Genomic DNA, 26,583 nt, shown 5'->3' on the forward strand with positions numbered 1-26,583 from the left:
TTTCCAAGTCTTTTACAATCTTAATGCCACCCTCCCAAAATAACAGTATGTCTCTCAAAATCTAATAAACTCTAAAGAACCAAAATGTATATGATATTTAAAAATATAAATACTTAAAAAATTTAAGACTATAAAAATTCAAAGAATCACATCATCTGCCAGGTAAGTGTGTCAACCTGGAGAAGTAATTGATTTATTTTTAAAAACAGGTCTTAAGAAAGTTGATTTTCTTAAGTTATGTTATTTTCTTACATGGCTTCCAACTCATTTCATATAGTAAGTTCAAGTCCACAGCAAAGGCAAAAACTTGCCAATCTATCTCAATAGAAATATTAGCCTGTTTACTTGGAAATCTATGATAAAAAGTTTAAGCCATTTTAAAAAGAATATGAAATTGTGTTTGCTCCTATAATGCAATGAAATCTAGAATCCTTCACTTGAAAAAATCTCTTGTTGAAAAGATATACCAAGAGAGATTTATGTATAAAAGAATTTGTAATAACTATTTTACATGTGTGGTGCCTTTAAAACTGGATTTGAAGACTAAGTAAGTTATTAATACTGAAAAATAAAAACAAAAACAATGGCCCAAACAGGAAAGACTGAGAGTGCCTGGTAAAAGTTGTTTGATCAGATATGTCAGTATTCCTAGGTAGCTCTAATACCTTGTTGTGGACATGAACAACGTGTAGTTTACTTGATCTCTTAGAGACAAAGCAAAGGGAAGACAGGAGTTGGAAGTCAACAGATTCACCATATGAATCAAAATTAAACAATCTGAACACCGCTGCCTCTACCCCACCACAATGTAGCGCCGTCAGGTTCAGATTTAACAGACTCGAGTCTACTTCCAACACGGCACACTCTACTTCACTGAGTCACTGGCAGGGACCCCGGCACCTGAGTAGACTGAGGTGCTGGAGACCCGCTGCTGACGGCTTGCGGGGGCACGGCAGCCGGTTCCATCTTGCTAATGTGAGTGATGAATCGAAGACGGAGTTTTAAAGCCGGTTTTAAATTACAGATAATCTTTTCAACCTAAAAAACAAAAGCACATTAAAACATTTTCACCAGAGAAGTTCAATTTCCCACTTTTAAAGAGGTGACTTACACATTTCCTGAGACAATAAATCAGGGGGTGGAACAGGTAGATGAGAAGTTTCTCTCATATTTTGTGTTTTAACAGAAGCAGATAAAACTATTTCTTTCTTACCTGAAAAAAAGCATGTGTTGTCCCTCACACACATATTATATATATGTACATTTGTGTATGTGTATCTATCTATATATGCATACACTTAACAGAAACATACACCCTCCTGCCAAAAGCTGGTAGAGTTTACACTGGGGGTTCTACACATCCACCAAGGGACTCATCCTTTTAAAATGCCATCTTTACACAAAGCACCATTATATTTCAAAGATCTTTGAATAACTCAGGTTCAAAACATTTATCTATACAGTTAACTTTTTTTGTTTTTGATTTACACCTGGAATTCAAACTAAATCATATTAGACTTACTCTTACTTAAAATGCTTTAAAGAAATAAAAAGATCAAGTAGTTCCACAGCTTTCTTAGCTTTACTTATATATTCTTGGATCTTACCAGGAAACATCAGTCCATTAAAAATCCTTCCTTTCTGTATTCCCTTGTGTCAAAGTTTCTTAGGCTCAAAAATAAGGAATAAGCTAAAGAAAACATTTCTGTATTGGTTTCCACTTGACAATCCTGCGGAGGTGTAAAGGAGTCAACACCCTCCCAACTCCATGTCACCAGCTTCAAAGAGTGATTCCTGAAGACCAGGATTTACATGCTTACGTGTATCAATGTATATTCCTTTCCCATTAGAGAGAAATAACATTAAAGTATGGAGAGGAGGTCACTTAACTTCACCTATTTGCCCTCTCTCCACTCTTCTAAAAGAGCTGAGATTCTAGTTACCACAGACAGGAAACTCAGGATTTAAAGAGGTATTTAAGGAGGTTTTTTCCACTTGGAGACAGCCCTCCCAGGGAGTGGCTCTTTATATGCTGAGTCACAACTTAACTTAAACTTCACAAGTGTGCATGCCTTTTAAAGTGACACAGAACAAATTTAATACCTATGCCAAATGGCAACCCCCTACCACTCAAACAGGATATAATTAATCCCCTAGGACGTTAAAAAAATTCAAGTTCAGCACCCTCAGTTTTTAAATACACTTCATTAGTTATTCTCCCGACCCTCCTGGTTTTAATCTTGTAGTCACGCTGCAATTTGTCTTATGTCCTCACACTGTACCCTAATCACTGTGGGGAAAAACAGGCTCTGCTTCACTCACAACACAAGGCCTCTCTGATCTTTTCAGTAGCCACGCTGATGAGTTTACTGTTAATAACTCCTCAGGTCATTTTCAGATGCTTCGTTGCAAATGTCAAGGGGGGAAAGTGTGAGAAATTATAATAGGTATTTTTTTTTTAATTGGCAGATGATTGCTTTACAATGTTGTCTTGGTTTCTGCCATACAAGGTGAATCAACTATAAGTATATGTATGTCCCCTCATGTGTAAGTTTTCAAAACTAAACATCACTGAAAAATAATTAAAGTGAACTTACTTGTTCTTTTACACTGTCACCAGTAAACATATACTTCATATGATACAGGAAGTCACAGATGGGATCCATGTAGTTTAAGTGGGTGCTACACTGGTCTACATTCAGCAACATGTCATAAAATGCTACACCAATCTGTTTAACAAATAAAATTATTTAAATGGTCAAAAATGGTTCAGTCATGATGCAGCTGGTCTCCATGACAAGAACAGCAGAGAGGGTAACATCCTTGCTGAGGAACTGTCACTATCACACAAACCTCTATGTACATGAGTGATACGAAACTGCTTGCATTTTATAATGGAATTCAGAGTGCTACCAACTGACCCCAAATAGGGATTAAATACACTTTCTCTCCCTAATTTAAAATTTAAAATTAAGAGATAGAGAACCCCTTTTCTGGAAACCATTTCTCAATTTCTGGGATACTTGGCAGTCTCAGGGAGCCTATATACTGTACCTTCTTAGTTCCATTGGGTGTCTCACACTTCAAAGTTCTATCTTTGGTGCATTCTCTTTTCTCTACACTTCTGTTATAGGGGATCAACTTTAGTCATTCCCATGACTTTCACGAATTCCTCTGTACTATAGTGCACATGCTCAAATGCACTTCTCCATCTTTAGCTTTCTTCTCAGCCGTGATGATGAATATTCTCCCCTGCATCTCTAGTTCAGCACATCCCACACCAAACTCATAGGCATACTAAGTTATGCAGACGCTAAGGCCTTAAGCATTGCTCTTAGATCCTGCTAAACTGATTTTCCTACTAATAGTAATGATATACAGCTTGAAAAACACTAGGAAAGAAACCTTAATATACTTTTTAGAACTTAATCTTACCATCAAAAACCCAGATTAAATTTTACCTCTATCATACATCGAGTTCTCTCTTGCTGAAATCTTTGTAAAAATGGTCCCACAAGGTGGTACACATAAAGCAACTGGAACTCAGTCTTCACTATAGGAAGAAGTACTTCAGTGAGAAATCTAAAATTTGAAGATCAAAATAAAAAATTTCTTGTGATTTTAAATCAGTGAAATTGTTTGAATTTTGTTAATATAGCCTATCCAAGTATTTGCAAAATCTGTAATTTTTTTTAAAGTTTATTTTAATTCTGGTAACATTTCTAATTAATCTCACATCTCCCACTAGCTCTTATTTTCATTTTATTATTGAAACAATTTACTTCAGATTTAGGAGTTATTCCTAATAGTACAATTACTGAATGATGGAATGTGAATTATTTGAAATAAAAAGAGAATAATCAACTAATATAAAGGCCATTCTCAAGAAATTTAAATCTAACTGATACAATTATACAGTCAAAAATAATAATCAGAAGATAGGCTAGTATCAGGTATGTAGTGCAAAAGGCAAATTCTGTGATATATTCTGGAAAAATCATGCATTTGATTAAGCCCATTGAAATGGTAAAGGAAAACTGAATACCAGATTATTACTTATACATATAAATTAATTTTCTTCAATTAATTCTGACATAAAGGAGGCTTTCTGATACCCAGAAACTACTTAAGACTTTTACTGTGTAAGCTGTTCCATTGAATCAGGTATATAACCCAGGTGTACAAGAGATTAAAAAGCAAAAACAAAATAAGTCAAATGTTTTTAGGCAATCATAATACCTACTTGGGAATGAGAGAAAGCTGCCCGATGCTGGAGTGGTGCCACACTGCATGCGCCAGAGCTAACGTGTAGCTACAGCTCATCTCAGAGTAGGACTGATGACAAGCGGTGAAATCGAAGAGCCGGAAAGGATAGCCGACCCACTCTGTCTCAGACGTCAAGCTGGGACTGCTGATAACACTCACTATTCGATCGTGAAGGACAATCCAATACGGCTCCTTTAAAACCAAGAAAAAGCCTGAAGAAAAACACCATTTCTCTAGTAATCCACTCCATATCCAGTATTCTCCTCCAAAAGCCTAAAATAATAGCACTTTCTCATTCTTTAATGTTTTCTATTTATCCAGCTTGTGTGGCTTCACAATGAGTCAAATTAAGTCAATAACAACCTGGGGATAAGCATCTGTGAGTCTGTCCAGTTAACTTAATAGCTGATATTTACTACATGGTAAATTGACTTTATCTATACTTACTATACAGGTAATGCTGGTACACAATTATAATTCACAAATATGTAAATATTTTGGAGGAGTGTAAGGAAAAAGTGATTCATAAAGATGCATAATCAAACAAGTTTGGAAAGCACAGCTTTAGACAATATTACTGACACGCAAAGATGTCAGACATCTGTGTGGTGCTGACTAGACATGTGTGGAGGTCACAGAGGGAGACGCTGCATGAGTGGAGAAGGTATAGAAGGCTTCACTGAAAAAGCAAGCCCTAAGTTAGCAAAGAATGAGTAGGCTTTAGGGAAGGTAACAGAAGGAAAAGCATCCTGGTATATTCTCTTATATGGCAGAAGTACCAGAAAAATGTCTCAACAAGCATCATTTGCAGGAGGAAAGGATAAATTAGAGATACCAACGGAACATTTCATGCAAAGATGAGCTCAATAAAGGACAGAAATGGTACGGACCTAACAGAAGCAGGAGATATTAAGAAGAGGTGGCAAGAATACACGGAAGAACTGTACCAAAAAGATCTTTACAACCCAGATAATCTCGATGGGGTGATCACTCACCTAGAGCCACACATCCTGTAATGGGAAGTCAAGTGGGCCTTACGAAGCATCATTACGAACAAAGGTAGTGGAGGTGATGGAATTCCAGTTGAGCTATTTTGAATCCTAAAAGATGATGCTGTTAAAGTGCTTCACTCAATATGCTAGCAAATTTGGAAAACTCAGCAGTGGCCACAGGACTGGAAAAGGTCAGTTTTCATTCCAATCCCAAAGAAAGGCAATGCCAAAGACTGCTCAAACTACTGCACAATTGCACTCATCTCACATGCTAGAAAAGTAATGCTCAAAATTCTCCAAGCCAGGCTTCAACAATATGTGAACCGTGAACTTCCTGATGTTCAAGCTGGTTTTAGAAAAGGCAGAAGAACCAGAGATCAAATTGCCAACATCTGCTGGATCATCGAAAATCAAGAGAGTTCGAGAAAAACATCAATTTCTGCTTTATTGACTGTGCCAAAGCCTTTGACTATGTGGATCACAATAAACTGTGGAAAATTCTGAAAAAGATGGGAATACCAGACCACCTGACCTGCCTCTTGAGAAATCTGTATGCAGGTCAGGAAGCAACAGTTAGTAGAAGACCTGGAACAACAGACTGGTTCCAAATAGGAAAAGGAGTACATCAAGGCTGTATATTGTTAGCGTGCTTATTCAGCTTATATGCAGAGTACATCATGAGAAACACTGGGCTGGATGAAGCATAAGGTGGAATCAAGATTGCCAGGAGAAATATCAACAACCTCAGATACGCAGATGACACCACCCTTATGGCAGAAAGTAAAGAAGAACTAAGAGCTTCTTGATGAAAGTGAAAGAGGAGAGCGAAAAAGCTGGCTTAAAGCTCAACATTCAGAACACAAAGATCATGTCATCTGGTCCCATCACTTCATGGCAAACAGATGGAGAAACAGTGGAAACAGTGGCTGACTTTATTTTTTGGGACTCCAAAATCACTGCAGATGGTTACTGCAGCCATGAAATTAAAAGATGCTTACTCCTTGGAAGAAAAGTTATGACCAACCTAGACAGCATATTAAAAAACAGAGACATTACTTTGCCAACAAAGGTCCATCTAGTCAAGGCTATGGTTTTTCCATTAGTCATGTATGGATGTGAGAGTTGGTGTGTGAAGAAAGCTGAGCACTAAAGAATTGATGCTTTTGCACTATGGTGCGAGGGACTCTTGAGAGTCCCTTGGACTGCAAGGAGATCCATCCAGTTCATCCTAAAGGAAATTAGTCCTGAATATTCATTGGAAGGACTGATGCTGAAGCTGAAACTCCAATACTTTGGCCACCTGATGCGAAGAGCTGACTCATTTGAAAAGACCCTGATGCTGGGAAAGATTGAAGGCAGGAGGAGAAGGGGATGCCAGAGGATGAGATTTGAGTAAACTCCAGAAGTCGGTGATGGATAGGGAGGCCTGGCATGCTGCAGTCCATGGGGTCGCAAAGAGTTGGACATGACTGAGCGACTGAACTGAACTGAACTGAAAGGATCTAGATACATAATATGTTAAGGGGTCAAAAATAGATCAGATTTTAATTGGAAAACTAAGGTTGGATAGGAGTGGGACCAAGGGATGCAGGGACCCATAGTCAGGTAGGTTTATTTAGATCTGATGCAAAAGAGGCACTGTAGATTTCAGAAGTAATAATAAAGTGAAAAAAAAATGAAACATTTCATTAGTTGCATGATGACCTTGTTTAAATCACAATGATTAACTTACTGGTAGGGCAGTGATGATCAATCCAATGGCATTCATCCATGCTGTAATGTTCTCTCTTGGCACTAAAGGCTGACTATTAGTTGGGAAAAAGAACACAAAGGTGAAATTATAAAAACATTTTAGTTGCCACTGTATCTTACTTTGAGAATATATATAATTTGGGGGCTGACAACTGATCTGTTTCAGTAAAACTACAATGGGTTTTTAGTGAGTAAAAATACAAATAAAAGCTAAGTAAGGCTCCTCAATTTTTTCAATTTTCTTCTTTAACAATGGTTGCTGAGCTGAAAGACTATTTCACTACTTTACATTTATTCTCCAATCATTATCCCCTACTTTATACTGGCCTTTATGAAGAAAATCTTGAAAGACTGTCTTTAGGGAGAAGCTAACATTATTCCCAAGTTAAATGTCAAACAGCTAACAAAGAGTAGAGTAGAACAAATCCAGGTTTTCTGGCTGTTCAGGGCTCATTCCATTTCACCTTTATCACTAAGACAAGATCTGGAACCTAAAGATAGTCACTATTCAATGTGCCCTGGCCTTGGGACAACGGGTGTGTCTCATAGCTCCAAATAAAATATCATTCTCTTAAACACTGAATCTTATGGCATGAAACAGGATACACACCTCTTCAGGACAACATTTAGAAGAGCATTTCCAACATCCTGGCCAGAAACAGCCAAGGCCATGAGTTCCACACAAGTAACATGCAGTGCGTGGGCAGCGGGGTTGGGAAACTCATTGAACCTCCAGTCACAGTTTGGGAATGGACCAGGAGATTTGCCAGCCATCGGTGCAGATGATTAAAGCAATAACTGGTTGATAATTCTGAGATTAAAGGCTCCTGTTTGTATAGTGCTTTATAGTTTTCAAAGTTTCAATATGTAAATATTTCATTTGATTATCAATATATCTGATTATGAGCCCTCAATCAGTGATTTATTGGAGAGCTTAAGAGGCAAATAATACAAACTGAATACAAATAAATCTGACATGTGTTGATAGCAACCATGTGATCAGCCACAGGTATCAATGACTGGTCTTCTATAAGTGGGTTCTTATTACTGTGACATGACAGCTGTAGATGCAACCAAGGTATCCGAAGGCTTTATCAACCTGTTTTCTTTTAGTTGTAGGAAAGTTAATAAGAACATCACTTTCTCATGAGTAGCTCTTTTACTTCAGGAAGGAATTCCCGTGTAGGAAAATTAAATCAGGCCTAGATATGTAAAACTGCTCTATTTAGAAAATAGAGTGGCATAGTGTATAGATATATTAAGTATAGTGGGTTAATAATTTAAAACAGAAGTAAAGAAAGAAAACACCAATATAGAATCTTTTTCACTACAAAAAAAAATGTTTTACTATTATCTACTAATGTTCTAAAAATTATTCAGGAATTTATTTAAAGCAACAGAGTTCTATGTTCTCCATAGAACAAATGCATGTACTATAATACACAGTATATTTATTTAGGAATGTTTTTCTTTGAAACAAATCTCTTCTCTAAGGTTTTGTTTTTTTTTTTAATTTCTGCCTATCTGGCATTATGCTGCTGATTTAAGACTTTAAAACCGTTACAGAAATAAAAATTAAAAAATAAAATGTTCTAAAAAACTGAAGTCTTAGAATATATAAAAACTCTGGAATATTTAAAATGACAATATATGTTCACACAAATCAACATACAGTTATTTCTGAAGAGTCTGGAAAATCACAATAAAAAGGATATTATCTACTAGTCTGCCAATCAATTTGCAGTAGTAAGAGTCGTCTGGGACCCAAGGATTGTCTTCTCGTGCATTCATAGCATTTTTCAGGTAAGTGTCACTTAGACACCAGCCCTGTGGTCGGTTATCCTTGAGCGACCCAATGATTGCATGGACAAGTTTTCGTTTGAGACTTTCACGATTTCTCAGGTGCATTTCATAATAATGCAGAGTATTGTACAAATAAGTCACTGGACGATCTGCCAAGAAGAAAACAGATCACTACAATGTTTTCCTGGTTACTGACAACTGTGAAAAACTGATCTATTCTCAAGATTGCCAAAAAATATCTCAGAAGATTATAAAACTATCACACATGTTAGGCAATTCCATACAATGGCTATTTTTATTTTAGGACAAGGCAGAAGGCTTCTAACAACATACAGGTTCAGCTTCTACTGAAGCTTATGCATCACATTTAGATGTAGCAATTCCACTCCTGGAAATTTTCCTGCAAAAATGATGTATGTGTAAGCAATGTAGCTGCAGCCTGTTTATACTAGCAAAAGATTAGAATAGCCTACATAATGAAAACAGGGGACTGGTTAAGTTAATCATGGCATGTATGAAGCAGCTTTGTACGATCTGATACAAAATAATCAACTGTAAAACCTTATAAAGGTTAATAAAAAATAATGCGTATATTTGTGAAAAAAACCAAAAAAACCAAAAAAACTACCAACCCCAGAATATTTAAGGTAGGATACACAAGAAACTGGTAACAGTGACTGCCTACAGGGAAAGAAAGGAAGGGGATACAAGAATAAGCTAGAGGACAGGGGTGGGACTGACCACTTTCACTGCATCAGGTACATATATTACCCAATCCAAAAAGAAGAGTGTTTTTAAAGGAAAGCTCCCTTGAACTTCGTATCTACTCTGCAGTCCTAAAATGCAATTCAGATTTCTGCTATGAAGGGAGATATCTTAGATAAAGGAGATATCTTAGATCAAGCACTAAGAAGAACTGCCTCCCCACCAACCCCCATCACCCCGCCAGATAAATACTCTCTATCCCCCTACCGTGGCTGCTCCAGGACTTCCAGGTTCTGTCGCTGACTTCATTGTTCTCGGTTACCAGGCTCAAAACTTTAGAGTTGTCCTTGATTTCTTTCTTTCGATATTCTCCCCATAACTGGTCAACCAAGCTCAATTCCTACTCTTGACTCTCTCTCCCTTCCTTCTCATTTTTGGTGTCACCATACTTGTTTAGATGCTAACTGACACAAGTCTTTGAAACAGCTTCCTCCTTCCAAGACATGCTGCTACTAGAACTGCACTCACCTTTCTAAAATACTGCTTTCCATACTATGACTTTACTCAGGAACTTCTAGTTAATTCTCCATTATCTGTAGATTATAACACCAGAACTTCTCAGCCTGGCATTTACAGTGATGAACTGCCAGGTACAATTTAGCCCAATGAGGCAATTGTTTTAAAAAAAATGCCTTGTTTTTAATTCCTCCATGATTTTTCCAAAAGATTTCTCCTGCCTATTTTGCTCTCTTCTCCTTTTTGTTTATAAAAATCACATACATTATAGTTCAAACCCTACCCATCCAAGAAGCTTGCCAAGACCCATTTAGTTCATAGAAATATCCATCTGTTCTGAACTAATACTTCTCTCTTTCTGTACTGATTTGATAATTAATCACATGATACATAAAATAAGGCATATTACTTATTTTTGCTATAATTTACCTATTGATATTTTTATCTTGTCTATTTTATACATCAGGGTATCATCACATAGCACTTTTCTTAAAAATGCTTTTATTAAAAATTATTAAAATAAAACCTTTATAACTATTATTATCCATATGATCACGTTCAGTCTACTTCTGTCTATAGAGAGCTTAGATGGAATTAAAATTTGAAAAAGCTCACCATGAAATTTATATAAGCCTCCCAGGTGATCTAGTAGAGTCTCCAATGATTTGGATACCGGGAGCAACTCTAAAAACCTGTGGATTACTATATCAAAAACTGGGAGGAATCGGAGACACACATTTCCAAAATAGATGGGCAGATATGGAGACTGCATCGGCACAGGAGGATCAACCTGCTCCGCCAGGCCCTCAAAATAGAGCTTCTCCGGGTATTTCTGTGGAAGTGAGGAAATGGTAAATGTTTAGGGCATCTTTTTTAATTTTCTTAAAAAAAAACCAAACAAACAAAAACTAAATAAACCTGCCATTTTTCAAATAATATAAAACTGTGTTTGCTCCGACAATGCAATGAAATCTGGAGTCCTTAACAAAAATTTCTATTCTCCTAAAGATATACCAAAAGAGATTTACATATGAAAGGACTGGGTTTAACTCTTCATTTTCTATTGTAAGTACCCACATCCACTAAAACTGTAGTTTCAATTTGTTCTTAACATTAGAGAGACTCTAGAACCTTGAGAAAGTTCAGGCAGCTAAATCACTTCTACACAGACCGGAGAGAAAAGGACAGACCTGCAGAGAAAGCAGCCGAGTCAATCAGCCAAAGACCTAAAGTCTGGCCTTAAAAAGGATGAAGGGAAGCACCAATTTTAATTAGTACCTTGTGATAATTCATGTGCTTGGTGTGCCAGTCATTCTGTAGCCAGTGTTCTGGGGAATTTTCCTTCACAAAGTCACTTACTCGATTTCTAAAATCATTTGGCTTGAGTAACAGCAACTGAATTATGAAATAACAAACCTGGGCTTCATTCCCTTCGTGGCTACGCATGGCCTTTGGAGAAAAACAGAACAATTAAATGAAAATGACCAACCTATGCAAAAGCAAGGCTCCAAAGAGCCTAAATTTGAAAATAGTAAAATCTCACAATTAGAACTTTATTGTATAATCCACCCCAAAATAATTGTTCAGCATTCCCCAAACATGCCTGACCCCTTTTTGCCTAGTTTTGGCTCTCACCTGGAATATCCATCTTTATGTTTTGAAATTCAGCCCTCTCTTCAAGACCCATCACCTAAGTAGACGTGATCTTTCAGTGCTGCCTGGTAATACTTTCCCTACACCTCTAACTTACTCTTTTATTTACTGATTCATAGACTTATTTCCCTTACTAGACTCTAACCATCTTTATATCTATGCTCTAGAGCTGAGAGGTGAATGTTAAGCACTTAAACCCTTCAAATATTACTACTATAGTATTAAAACATGTAGCAGTTTCCAGCCTGATTCAGTGATTTTTCTTAAAATTTGGCCTGAAATAGACATCAAAGTCAGGAGAAAAAAAACCACTTGGAAAATACTGGGTGACTGTAAGAAGCATTCAGTTTCTCATATATTATGGCTACCAAAGTATACATAAATGATTATCAGCACTCTGAAAAAAAATTCAATGACTTTTCTTTTTTTACTACTTCCTGCCTCTTCTAGGAGTTTTTGAGAATCATTTCAGAGCACTGCAAAGCCAGGACCACATCTGTCTTTCTTACTTCTATACCTTCTGTACATACAACATAGTAGATATTCAATACATGCTTACTGAATGGATGAATAAAGAAACTGGGGAATCTTTAATTCCTTAGGGAATTGATAACAATGCATGATATACAGTATAAATTCATTAAATCTTTAAAAACAATATGGGGCTTCCCTGGTAGCTCAGCTGGTAAAGAATCCACCTGCAATGAAGGAGAGCCCAGTTTTATTTCTGGGTCAGGAAGATCCCCTGGAGAAGGAATAGGCTACCTACTCTAGTATTCTTGGGCTTCCCTGGTGGCTCAGACAGTAAACAATCTGCCTGCAATGCAGGAGACTTGGGTTCGATCCCTAAGTTAAGAAGATCCCCTGGGGAAGGGAAAGGCTACCCATTCCAGTATTCTGGCCTCGAGAATTCCACGGACTGTATAGTCCATGGGGTCACAAAGTGTCAGACACGACTGAGCAACTTTTACTTTACTAGGAACAACATAGAGCAGATCAGCACAAGATCCATTAGTCATTAACACTGATCCAAAGAGAATGAGACTGCTTAGAAATCTGTTCTTAAGTAAGTGTATTCTTACCAGGCAGAGAATTAATCGGTCCAGTGTAACAATGTTGTACTTCCATACCATATCATTAAGAATTTCAATGCATTTGTTGAGTTGCTGACCTCCAGCTGACGTAGAGAACTCGTATACCAGGAAATCTGCAAATGTTCTCACATGGACTACTAAGGCCCTGGCTCCAATTCTCTCCAGTACTCTGGAAAGCAGAGAGTAAAAAATAAATTACACTGCTGTATAGTATAATGGACTGACAAATGGAATGCACATCTAGGTTTTCGACTTACCTAAAGCCGATCTGATTAATATGATCTGTTTCCAGGAGCATTTTCCAGAGCAGACAAAGGAAGAGAGGAGGAGAACGTTGTGCAGAAAAGTGGGTGATGATGTCATTTTCGTTGGTCATTGACTTCCACTTCCTATACTCCTCCTCCACATTTTTTTTCAGATTAAAACGACTCTCCTGAGGTACATTATTTTGTTTAAAGAATGCCTACAAGGAAGATCAGAAGTTTATTTTAATGGCTATAGTGAAAAGGGTACTAGCTTCAGAATCAAGAAACCAGTTTCAGGCTTGACTCTAACACTAATAAATTCCATGTGCCCTCAAGTAACTCAGTAATCAAGGCCTAAATTTCTATATTGGGAAAATACAAAGGCTTTGATTGGATTATCTGTAAGATTCCTTTCCTAGATTTTCTAAACAGAAATTCCAAGCAAACCTGAATTCAAACTTTCTTCAGTCATCTGTTGATACTTCTGCCCATCTTTGAAAAAAGAGAAAAAGAAAAAGAAATGCATGTACTCTTCCATTACATATTTTAATATCTCTGTGAGGAAAATCCATTACACTAGCCAGGTGGTTCTCAGAGTATGGTCCCCAGACCATCAGTATTAGCATGACCTCAGACCTGTAAGAAATATGAATTCTTGGGTCCCATCTCAGACTTAATGAATCAGAAGCTCTGCAGCTGGAGTCTAGGAGTCTAGCTAAACCACCTCTCCAGGGGATTCTGATAAGTTTGAGACCTACTGTTCCAGTCCTATTAGAAGTTATAGAAAACAGATGTTTACTATGCTTAAAATTTTCTCTGAAAATTAGAAGACAGATGAGGTTTTCCTTTCTCCATATTATAATAGCCAAGTTTATAGCTTTTCTCTCTTGTGTGATTAAAAAAACAAAACCTGTCAAATGTACATGTGTGCATTCTGTGAAGCCCCACTACATTGTGTTTCTCCCCATTACTGTTCAGTAAGAAAGAAAGAATTGTTTAGGTCATGTGTTACATCTCACAAGATTCTAAAACTGTTAACTAATAAGATGAAGCCATAACAATTACTGTTTCAGAGACACATCCGGTCCTTTAATAGGACAAGGAACAACTCAAGAGATTTTGGGAGTAATAGCAAAGATTTACAAAAAAAGAAATAAAAGCTAATTTTCTTTGAATGTCATCAAAACTCTCCAGAATAACACAATAAATGGGAAGACTGATTTCATATACTGTACATTCAATATATAATTCAAAACAAAATTACCTGTAGTGGGCCTGGAAAACAACTAAGAGTATGTGAAGCCCAATTATGAGGAGTAAAACTCATGATGGTCTGAAGTATGTCTTTACACCAAGTTCCCTGAATTGAATCAGAGCCTGTAAAAAAATCTAACACAAACAAATAAATGTAACCCAGATATAAAAGATCATGTCCATAATTCATAGATGATATCACAGAAAAAGTCACAAATTTGTACAGTCAGAGAATTTCACTGCAGAGCATTCACCACTTAACTAGTAATCACATCAGTAAATAATGAAGATAACTAGTGAAAAAAATATGAAAGACATTTGGTACCTTTTTTTTTTTAAGATTACAGAACATCAATGATGTAACAGTGATACAGGCCCACCACAGCTGCTCATTTAATTCACTCCTGACAGTGAGGTATTATCACTTTACTGAGCCAAGGAAATAGAACTGTTAAAGTATAGCAGATATCTTTTCTGGTGATTGAAACACCTATAGTCTATAATCCTCTAAATCGAAGAGGTTTATTTATGTAAAATAAGACAGTATACACAACTGTATTTGAGGTTGCTAAATTCAGTAACTATTTCTCTAAAAGAGCCATTCTCAAAGTGTGGTCTGCAGACTTTGTGGGTCCCCAATATCTTTCAAGAATTTGATGAGGTCAACACTATTAAAATAATAATAATAATAATACTAAGATACCATTGGCCTTTTTCCCATGTTGAAATGTGCACTGATGGTGCAAAAGCAGTGGCTGGGTAACACTGCTGGCCGCTGGAACAAATCAAACAGTGGTACCAAATTATACTCATAGCCATTGTAATCTTCACCACAACACACTCTTAGCAGGAAAAAAACTGCCAGTTTCACTTAAGACTACCTCTGATAAAATTGTAAAAAAGATTATGTCTCAGCCCTTAAGTACATCTGTTTGTAACATCTTGTGTGATAAAATGGAAGTATGCATAAGGTGTTCCAGCTACATATCAAAGTATGAAGGTTATCTTGAGGAAAAATACCTTGTGATTGAATATTGAGTCAAATTAGCTCTTTTGTCATGGAATCCCAATTTACTTGAAAGAACATATAGTTTTTCAGATTTGGGCATTAGGCAGATATTTTTCTTGAAAATTAATAAACGGAGCCTTTAACTTTAAGAAGAACAAATAACTGTATCTTTCACCAATGATAAAATTTGACCTTTCAAGTGAAAATCTGAATTTTGGAAAACTCGTATCCACTACCACAAGCCTAATAGCTTTCTAAAACTTAAAGACTTTTTTCCTAATGAAATTTGTAGCAAGGTTAAAAAATATAGTTTTCTGATACTGTATAATGAAATGTGTCAACATTTATAAATCTACCTACGTAATCCAGTAAATCAGTATTTTCCAAAAAACCAACCCATAAAGTTAAAATATGCATGAACACAAAATCCAGTAAATGTACAAAACAGATCATTGGATTATAATGTGACAGAGCACAGAGTTCCCTGATAGGACTTTGGATTCTATATTGCAACGAAAATTTAAGAAACGACCAATTATTCAATTTTGTGTAACATTAAAGCAGATTCATAATTAGCTGAAAAAGCTACTTGAAATACTCTTTCCCTTCCCAACCTCATATCTATGTGAAACCATAGTGTTTTCTTTTTTTTACTTACTTCTTCTAAAATAACATCTATAATAGGTGGAATGTAAGAGAATTCAGCTATGTTCCTTTATACCAGACATTAAATTCGGCTATATTCCTTTACACCAAAAATTACACTATTTATGTTTACATGCAATAGGCTTTTTATTGTTATTTTAAAATGAGTCAGATCTTAAAAAGTCCTACTGTAATACCTAAAAAAGCAAATATCATAGATATAATCCATATAAACAGAAAATGTTTGGGAATTTTAATCATTATTATTATTATTTTTGAGTATAATGTGGTCCCTGAGACCAAAAAGCTCAGGAACCATGACTTTAAAATGATGTCAGATGACTAAAAACTGATGTTCAACCAAGTTAAAATGGTAGTACAGAAGAACTTGCTTTAATGACTGAAATGGTAACGATAACCAAACAACTGGTTTTTCTGTGGCTGGTGGCTGCATGGTCACTGTACCTGTTACGTGAGTTGCTCTAGCTAAGGTCAGTATCAAGGCACGGTTCAGTTCTTCGGATTCCGCTGAGAGCACTGTCTTGGGATCACTGAGGAAGCGTGTAAACTGCGGCTGTACTTCTGAGCTACCCAGTGCTGTTATAAGCCTGAGTGCAGTGCTCTCAACACTGCAAAGTGGGAGAACAAACACAATCATGAAGAAGTTAAGCTGCATATAAACTCAGAACTCTAGAATTAAATGCGATTCTAGGTTAATCACAATGGGGAAACATGCAAACTATAAATTTCTCTTCTTCGAGTAAAAACAAACTCTTTTGTGTGAAAACAAGCTTTGCTTAACTTGTTTTTAAAAATCTGAGGTGTCAAATTTAATAGTAAAAATCATCCGACATTTTTACCCATTTGAAAAAGACAGCGTGTAGCTTTAAGGACTAAAAAAAAAATGTTACCGGGATACACAGCGTTTCAAAAATGACATCTTAAAAAATTTGGAATATATTTTCAATTAGAGCAAAATCAAATTAACATGATACTTTAACCATAATCTAAATAAGCACTAAGTTAAAACACAATGTCAAAGGTCGTGGAATTTCTCAGTCCAAATTCCCCAAGCAATGATTCAACTATCTTAGTAGGTTTCTATTTAAGAAGTTGAACTCTACTTTTTCTATACTGGAAATAAAACACTCCAGAAGCAGAGGAATTTCATGACAGTGAATGTTATAAGGTAATGGATTAAGTTCGCCATCTCAAACAAATTTTCTAACAAATCCAAGGAAAGACAGTCTCCAGTGAGCTCACCAGAGATGGAGCTGGTTCTGGTTTGTTTGTGCAACTGCAGCCAAAGTATGAAGATGACTTAGGAGCTGAACTCTGTAATGGGGCTGAATGTGGTGCATCCGGTAGCTGAACATCTCAAGAAGAGTGTGCAAGATACCCCAAGCGTGAGATTTAAAAACAGTTGGCAGAAGCTGACCTTGAAGAAGAAGAACATTTAAGACACCAATCAGTAAAAGCTATGAATTAAAAAATACTTAAAGAAAAGTCACATCGAGTAAAATCTATGCAAAGATTTTGATCATGAACACACACACATGCAAACACATAGATACACACATATATTTCCCCAATTTTCTCCATAATTTGTACTTTAATTATAAGGAAGAGGACTTCCCTGGTGGCTCAGCTGGTAAAGAATCCGCCTGCAATGCAGGAGACCTGGGTTTGATCCCCTGGAGAAGGGAAGATCCCCTGGAGAAGGGGACGGCTACCCACTTCTGGCCTGGAGAATTCCATGGACTGTATAGTCCATGGGGTCGCAAAGAGTTGGACACAACTGAGCGACTTTCATTTTCACTTTGCAAGGAAGAAAATTCAGATTCTTATTGTAACACCAAGTTTGCATTTTTCTTTGGAATTTGAAAAATGATAGTCAAGTTCATCTGTGAAAGTAAAGAGCCAGGAAATGGGAAAAAATTACTCTAGCCTTCCTCATGTCTTCATTTATTTTTATTTAGTTATCATTTAAATTATTTTAATAAAGTTAATGTTCCCAACCTTTCAAAGCATGAGGATCATTTTTTAATATACAAATTATATCATAACCCATTCCTTTTTGCTAAGAAAGCTTAATTTGACTTTCAATTATCTGGAAAGAAGAGTAACCATGGTTAAAATGATACCTCATTGGTAAAAAATTAGAATTACTGCAAATCAGAAAAACACTTTCATATTAGAAAGTATTTATTATTTAGAACTGCATAATAACTAACAGACATTATAATGCAGGAATTGAATTGTAATGCAATTGAATTGTTATTACATTGAATTGCACTGAATTGTAATGCAATGCAGGAACATGCCTTCCGTATTGCCAGTCAGACTTGGAACTTACTGCTGTCCGGGGGCAAACCAGCAAGCCAGCCAAATGGGATGATGGGTTTTTATGATTACAGACAGGTCTGTCCTGTCCTGTTTACTACAACCCAAGCACCTAGTACAACTGCATGCCTCAACCCCGAGAGCTCCACTTTTTAACCACAACTTTAAAAAAATGTATCCCATTCCCTTGACCCTCTCTGAGGGTCTTATCCCTCTTTTTTGCTCTATTTTTCTCTAAGATTTATTTATTTTATATTTCAGTTATATATACTTTTTGTCATTTTCCTCATTAGCAGGTGATCTCTACGATGAGAGTGACCTCTGCACACTTCTATATTCCTAGAAACTAGAAAGAGTGTATGTTGAATGAACAAAAAAGGTTAATGGTTATAAAACACCAGAAAGTCCTGTCTTACTGATAAATCCTTTGATGCCCAAAGATTCTATTTCCATATAGACCAGTAAACGGCTGTAAGTTTCCACTAGGGCTGGAGCCAAGGCCACACTGGACTTTGCATGAGCAAGTTTTATCACTCTGGTAGCAATGCTGTGGATAAGGCTGAGGAAAAACAACAACATAAAATAAAACCAAATAAAAATCCAGATTTTTAAAAATCCATTTTTACAGGGATTACTCTACTTATAGGGAACTTGGTATAAATCCGAACTTCTAGCTGAAATGAATCAGCTTTTTTTGGTCATTTAGGTTATGCAGGACATATGGTAGTGATGCACTGTATAACCTGAGACTGACTCTGGTTTCCATGTTGCTTTCAACCTGCATCAGGGTCTCTCTGTTCACCAAACAGCAAAATTTGGGTACAACTCATAATGGAATAAAGAAGCTGTGATACATATATACAATGGAATAGTCCTCATCCATAAAAAGGAACACATTTGGGTCAGTTCTAATGAGGTGGATGAACCTAGAACCTGTTATGCAGAGTGAAGTAAGTCAGAAAGAGAAAGACAAATATCGTAGTGTATATGTATGGAATCTAGAAAGATGGTACCAATGAATTGATTGGCAGGGTAGCAATGGAGAAAGAGACATAGAGAACAGACTCATGGACACAGGGCAGGGGAAGGAGAGAGTGAGATGGATGGAGAGAGTAACATGGAAACTTACATCACCATATGTAAAAGAGACAGCCAATGAGAATTTGCTGTATGACTCGGGGAATTCAAACAGGGACTCTGTATCAACTCAGAGGCATAGGATGGGGAGGGAAATGGGAGGAAGGTTCAAGACAGAGGTGACATATGTATACCAATGGCTGATTCATGCTGATATTTGACAGAAAACAACAGAATTCTGTAAAGCAATTATCCTTTGATTAAAAAATAAATCTTTAAAAAAAATACTACGTTTGAATGGTTTTAGGCTGTTTCTCTTTCCCAAATATGTAACTAAAACCATTTAAGAAATTATTTTTTGTTATAGAACCACTTAACAAATAGCTGCAAAATCCAAATATTAATTAACAGGATTATCTATTAATATAAGGTATTAACAGGGCTATATTCAACTCCATCCATACGCCAGTAAAGTGCATGTATGATTCTAGCACAACATTTACCATCTGAAAAACAGAGTGGCTTTTCTAGAACCAATGCTGTCCCCCACTGCAGGCCCCCCCACACATTCTCTTTGACCTATGCAGTGTTTGAAGCTTGAGTCAATATTTAATGGTTGAAAGTCTACAAATAAAAATCTGGATTTCTAGCCCTTTACAAAGAACATTTAGAAGAACTAACTACATTAGTATGCAGTTTAACATAATGGAAATTAGCCCAAGTGGCAGTACTGTGAGTTGAGCCCCACACACTCCAGTCATTCACAATCCCTCTCTATACACAAGCTTCCTGGCACACTGTTACCTGACTTGCCTGCATGCAGCACCAGGCACCACTCAGTCATGTCATCAGCTTAGCTCCTGTGGGCACTTGGGGCCTTTTCTGTCTTTTAGAAACCATAAATGTCAATTCTAAAAGCACCCCTATATATATAGCCAATACAAGAAAGGTATTACAGGTTTTGCATCCCTGGACGCAGTAATACTATTTCTAGCAAATTATTTAATAAAAATGGAATTATGGGTAGGTGCAAAGAAAGCCAAAAAGATAATCTTCATAGCCTTTCTTATAACACTGAGACACTGCAAATAATTTCAGTATCCAACAATATGCAATACAGACCTAAAAAAAGACGTCTATGTAGCAATTAAAACAGATGGTTCTGAAGAGCACTAGCCCTAAAAAGACGTTTAATTAAAAACTGAAAATAAACAGGTATTTAATAAAGTTGGATACAACTTAGCAACTGAAGAACAATGAGAAACAGGTGGCCATAAATAGTACTGTAGTTAAGAGCACATTTTGGAAAAAACCAAAAAAACCCCTATAAATTCATATATATACACATAGAAAAAGGACTCAGAATACATATATATAAATGCAATTTTACAATGCTTATTTTTCAAGGAGGGATTATAGCAATTATTTTCATTTTCTTTGGGCTTATATGTATATTCTCAAATTCCTATAATAAACAATACCATTTTTGTTATAGAATAAACCTAAAGGTTTTTTAAAATATATCTGACCATCAAATATACACACCTAATCGTGAAATCAAGTCTTTACTACACTGATGTCAATTCCCTGACATAAAATCAAACAAATAAAAAGAATATACCTCATTTTGGCATGAACCGTCAGTGAATCCAGGAGGTTCATTGGTAAGGGCGTAATAGATCCTGAAGCCAAACAGCTCGTTCCAGGAAGTGGTATCCTCATAATTCCATTTCCATAAATAGTTTCCACCAGAGCTCCCATAGGTAATGTAAAACATTCTGAATTTGTAGAGTATGCATTACACAGCAGGGCGATCTTATAGTCATTCATTTGTAAACTCTTATTTCTAAGACTCTGCTGCAGGAACCTAAAATTTCAAGTTCCATTAAATAGAAAAAAATGAAAATAAATTCCAGAAAGGTAATCTGCATTGTTTTTTTTAAAATAAAAGTTTAATTTCATGCAAGAGTTTGAGCAAGCTCTGGGAGATGGTAAAGGACAGGGAAGCCTGGCGGGCTGTTGTCTATGGGGTCACCAAGAGTTGGACGTGACTGAGCGACTGAACAAATATACTATCTTTATTCCTATAGATATCATAGTTTCTGCCAAATGAGTGCTGACACACAAAAGGTTTAAGAAGTATTTCAGAAAGGATGTTAGCAGTTAAAAGTGAACAATGAATGGTTATTTGTTAAATAAGTACTACATATACTGCACTAAGATTCAGATAATGAAGAAATAAGTCACGGATTCATGAACTAGGCTTCCATCTATTATCTACTTGCTTAAGTACATTTAAATGCCTTCATTACAGATGTCACTAAGGAAAAATGGTTAAGGGGTATCATACGATGAAAGTCAAATGAAATGTGAAATCTGACTACCCTAAAGTCTCCTACGAAGAGATCTGACAGTCTTTTTCAGAAGGTCTAGGTGGGAATTAACACCCTTGATGGAAGCCCGGTCCTATCTAAAAAAGTGTGTCCTTTCGGGTAATCACAGCTTTGGAAATGATGTAAGGGAACATGCCAGCCAGATCAGTTCAGTCAATCCTTGCAGTCCAGGGAGTGACTGATATCTTAATCAGGATCAAATCTAAGATATTCTGAAACATTTTTACATATTTTTGGAAATTAAGTATTTTAACTAAGATAAAATACATAAAAGCAAAAATAGACCTGAAAATTAAAAAAATATATATATATATATCCCCATACATATAAACAGGATTGGTTAATCTTCTAATTGCTTTCTGCTGCAGGTATTGATTAGGTTCTCTTAGTTATAATGTACACATTAAATATTTATCCTTATCTCCAGTGGATGTTGGAAGATTTTCATATATCATATAAATACTGAGACAATTATCATTAGCCTTCAACCCACTATTAAGTTAAAAAAATGAACTGTCAAGCTACAAACAACTTACTCATGGTGAAGCTTTAGGGAGTGAGGTATTGGAATCTGTAGTTTGGAGTTGTCATTTTGGGCTTTTCTGTTGAGGTGAATCCAAATGCAGGTCATGGCAAAGGCATGAGTTGACTGGGGTTTGTTAATGTCAGGAACTGGGATAAACTAAAAAAGAACAATTTGCATATTTTAAGAAAGAGTAGAATGAACTAATTATATATATTATAGTAATCCATTTATGCTATACTTCTTTTTAAAATATCCTGTATTAATTTAGCTCCAGTCATCCTTTGTTCAATAATACAAATCAGAAGATCTAATAGCTATCAAATATTGAAACAAAAGATTGCTTTTACTTTCCAAGAAAATAAGAGAAATTCACAGGTGCTTAGTCAAGCTTTTCCCATTGTCACAGAGCATTTACAATCATTAAATTTTTATTCTTTAAAATTTAAACACATCATATGAAAAAATTAATTGCATCATTATTTTACTGTGATAAATATGAATAGAGAATTTCTAAGAGTCACATGTATGCTTTTCAACAACATGTAAGAGATAAGCAATCTAAATGAGCAGCATCAGACATACTGTAAATTGATGGTGAAATGACACAGATGTCTGGAATTCGCTTTAGAATTATCCAGCATTAGGAAAAACAAGATGAGAAGGAAAGATGAAATAAGAATATTTCTTGGTGATGGGTACAGCAGATGAGTTTTTTAATTTACTCTACATTTTTGGTGCATTTTAAAATTTCCATAATAAAATGTTCCTAAAAAATGGCAATCATCAATACATACCATATTTCAAACATCTTATATAATAAGCACTAGTGTGACACTGGAGAAGGAAATGGCAACCCACTCCAGTATTCTTGCTTGGAAAATTCCGTGGATGAAGGAACCTCATGGGGTCACAAAGAGTCAGACATGACAGCGACTTTACTAGTGTGACATACTCAATTAGCAAACAACCAAAAATAAATAAATAAATAACAGATACTGATGTTATTTGGTCCTTAAATGTGTATATATTAAAACAGTTTCACGCTCTTAAAAAATTGTAAACCTTTTTAAAATATAGAGAAAGAGTTTGCTATATTAGATGTTCGACTGTGATCTGACTGTGATTAAAGATAAACTTCAGAAACAATCTAGTTAAATTTCTTCATTTTACATAGAAATGAACTAATGTCAGGAGAGGCTGAATGTCCATCCCATGGTTGCAGCTATTACAAAAACTGGGAAAAGAACCATGTTTCCATTTTTCAAGTCCAGTGCTCTTTTCACAAAATTACACTAACATTCTTAAACATAAACTAGACATAATTCTAATCACACTAGCCAAACTTACTTCTTTTTCTGGGTACAGAAGGTCAAAGAGCTTCATGACAGGAAGAAAATCAGCTAGCGCATTTTTCTGAATACTTCCAGAGATGAATTGCAAGAGAACCCACATAAGATGATCTCTGCCTTTAATCAGTCCTCGCCCTGCCAACTGTAAAAGGTATTTAAATGCACATCTACAGTCAAAGAAACAGATATATGAAGTTTAAAGAAAAAAAAAAGAGAGAGAAATCTTGTTCTTAGAAAGTTAGCATCTAACTTTGGCATTTACTGATTACTTTGTCTCTACTCGAGGCACACCCAGCAAAGCTTTTAAAATTAATATTGCTTCTCCCTGATCTCCAAAACAACTATGCTTATCAAAAATGAAATGTTTTAGACATAAAGTCGAGTATGTGTGCACGAGAATCAAGTTTAATATGAGAATATTACTAAAAATACTGCATCAAAACACAAGGAGTCTGGGGTGGGAGGTGGGAGGGAGGTTCACGAGGGAGGGAACATATGTACACCTATGGCTGCTTCATGTTGACATATGGCAGAAACCAACACAACATTGCAAAGCAATCATCCTCCAATTAAAAATAGATAAATTTAAAAAAAATACCAGAGTTTATAATTATTATAACAAAAAGGTTAAATTTATTTTTAACTCTTCAAGGACTGGTTATCAAAAATACTTTTCCTGGTATTTTCCTATAGATTGTAACAGAAACCAGTGGTGGTGATAGGGGTGGTAAGTACGTGGTGGTCAAAAGGATTTTAACAACTCTTATGAAAAATTTCCCCAAGATAATCCAGGCTATCAAGATGTTACAGACTTAACAACACATTTTATTCCCACTCCCACTCAATGTGGATAAAGCCCTATGCCTAAAGCCAACCCTTCCCACACACTTGCTCTTCCACTCGTATTCTCTGTTTTGGATTCACTGGCCTCCTCTTTCATTCACTGCCAAAGCAGAAACCAGCAAGTGATCCTAGATTCCTGTTACTCTCTCTGTCACCTATTGCCGTCAAGTCCTATACTTCCCAGCCTACCTGGTTCCTGGCTCCTCCTCTTTTCTGGTTTAGGCCCTCAGCCTCTCTCACCCAGACCACTGCAACAGCTCCCTTACTAGTTTCTTGGCCTCTGATTTTGGCTTCATTCATCTCTACATCACTGTCTTCCCATATGTGATGCTTAGCAGTAATTTTTCCAGCTTGTATCTGATGATGTCTTTCCATTCCTCATTTACTTCCCAAAGTAAATTTAAATCCTTAGAACAAACACAGGGGCATATAAAGGTCTCCATGTCTGGTCTTACTTTCCTGCTTTCCTCATCTCACCAACACTTTCCCTTCTATGGTTTTCTTTCATGTTTTCACACATTTCTGCCTCTTTCTAAATGATCATTTTATGGCCATGGAAACACTTTCCTATCTTTTTCCCCTTGGCAAATTTCTACTTGTCTTTCAACTACTAGTTTCAAGCCCCCTTTGATAAAGCCATTCTTGGGTGTCTTTAACACGGACTTTTCTCTTTCATTTCTATTGCAAGGAAACATGCTTCCATTATTATTATAATCCAATTGTTTATACCTACATCTTCTCACCAGTAAGGAGCTCTTTGAGGGTACTACATTAGTGCCTTTTCATTTTGTATCTCCTGGTCCTGGCACTGTGAATATGTGCAATAAATAACTGAATCAAGTTTTTACAGTGACAAGACAGTGAAAAGTGAAGAAACCATAAGAGCACTGAACAGAAGAGAGATCAGAGCTCAGAACTTCTGCTCACTAGATACACCCGTCTAAAATATACTAATCAACAGGTGAAGTGGCTCTGAAAAAGGGTGTGTACTTACTTTCTGATGAAGAGAAAGGACCATATGTGGGAAACTTGCAAACTGGAAAAGCACAAAGAAAATGAGCTGACTCGAGAGATGCTGCCAGAGGAGTTGGCTTGTTCCCCCATCGTCAAACTTCTCCTCGGTCTCAGATCGCTCCATGGCATAAACCACCAGATCCACCAACTGGTCCTCCAGCACAGGGCAGCGCTGCTTGTGCTGTAGGGCAGAGATTAAATACAGTATTCCAAAAGCCTCCCAGTTAGTTTCAGAAGTTACCAGTTAATGGGTATTCATTCTAACAAAGAGGCCAAGAAGCATGGAATGAAGTTGAACTTAGAAAGTTAAGGCTAGGTTTAGTCCATTAAAGCTGCATCATGTTATAATATCACAGAGGATGAGTTTCATAAAAAATTAGTTCTCAGGTCTCACCTAAAACAGGCTTCCCATTAACTTTTGACTTTTACTCCAGACATCATTGTTCCAGAATGACAGAGGGGACTACACAGTAGAAAATTCTGTTATTTATTTCTTGAACAAAGATCATTTTAAAGATATATGAAATGGTGATAACAGCATTAATTTTGCAATCTAATTCAAAATATGAAAACCCTGGATTTCCAGGATTCACATATTATGACAAGAGAGTGAACAAAGCAATGTGTGATCTATTTACTTAAAAGCAGTCACACTGGTTTACATTAGCTTTAAATACAGAGGTATATCTAAATATTCAATGTCTGTTTTTCAATGTGTGGTATTTGATACTGAAATGGAAACTTTCTCCATTATAAAAAAAAAGAGACCTCAAAGTTAAAGCTATGTTCTTCCCTCTTAGAAGTCAAACATTATGCAGCTTTAATTTTAAATTAGATTATTTTAAAATCTAAAACAAGAAAAAGAATTGAGTTTAAACACTAAAAATGAAAATGCAACTTCCCTTTCTAGAGGCAAAAAGGTTTATGCTTTTTAAAGTGATTCAAAAGCTTTTATCAAAAGAAATGTTAAGCCATATTTTAAGCCATTTTCATAGTTTAATAAAATATGTTATATGACTTAATAGCCAGGCAGTTGGAAGCCTTACTAATGAATACAATACTAATATAGATGCGTTCCCTATAAACTTTAGATTAGTCTTTTGC

At 36.1% G+C, this 26,583-nt stretch overlaps 1 protein-coding gene across 3 annotated transcripts in view; it reads right to left on the reverse strand.

The window, feature by feature from the left end:
- Positions 1-404: 404 nt before the first annotated feature.
- Positions 405-26,583, reverse strand: part of MED23 (mediator complex subunit 23) — a 41,870-nt gene continuing 15,691 nt past the window's right edge. Inside the window, exons 12-30 of one of the 3 annotated variants that reach the window (XM_052646067.1) lie at positions 25,460-25,660; positions 23,621-23,764; positions 22,284-22,429; positions 20,976-21,221; positions 18,694-18,836; positions 17,198-17,372; positions 16,400-16,563; positions 14,291-14,403; positions 13,039-13,244; positions 12,770-12,950; positions 11,313-11,483; positions 10,650-10,866; positions 8,726-8,962; positions 7,621-7,786; positions 6,991-7,063; positions 4,244-4,458; positions 3,462-3,582; positions 2,598-2,729; positions 405-1,038 (exon numbers count right to left, since the gene is read on the reverse strand). In XM_052646067.1, the coding sequence (XP_052502027.1) occupies positions 871-1,038; positions 2,598-2,729; positions 3,462-3,582; positions 4,244-4,458; positions 6,991-7,063; positions 7,621-7,786; positions 8,726-8,962; positions 10,650-10,866; positions 11,313-11,483; positions 12,770-12,950; positions 13,039-13,244; positions 14,291-14,403; positions 16,400-16,563; positions 17,198-17,372; positions 18,694-18,836; positions 20,976-21,221; positions 22,284-22,429; positions 23,621-23,764; positions 25,460-25,660 (3,219 nt within the window). In that variant the 3' untranslated portion in view covers positions 405-870. Of the gene's footprint in view, positions 1,039-2,597; positions 2,730-3,461; positions 3,583-4,243; positions 4,459-6,990; positions 7,064-7,620; positions 7,787-8,725; positions 8,963-10,649; positions 10,867-11,312; positions 11,484-12,769; positions 12,951-13,038; positions 13,245-14,290; positions 14,416-16,399; positions 16,564-17,197; positions 17,373-18,693; positions 18,837-20,975; positions 21,222-22,283; positions 22,430-23,620; positions 23,765-25,459; positions 25,661-26,583 lie in introns of all 3 variants that reach the window. The other 2 variants (XM_052646066.1, XM_052646068.1) reach the window with 2 other exon arrangements.

Source organism: Budorcas taxicolor, chromosome 9, assembly GCF_023091745.1.
Source record: "Budorcas taxicolor isolate Tak-1 chromosome 9, Takin1.1, whole genome shotgun sequence".
Lineage (NCBI taxonomy): Eukaryota > Metazoa > Chordata > Mammalia > Artiodactyla > Bovidae > Budorcas > Budorcas taxicolor.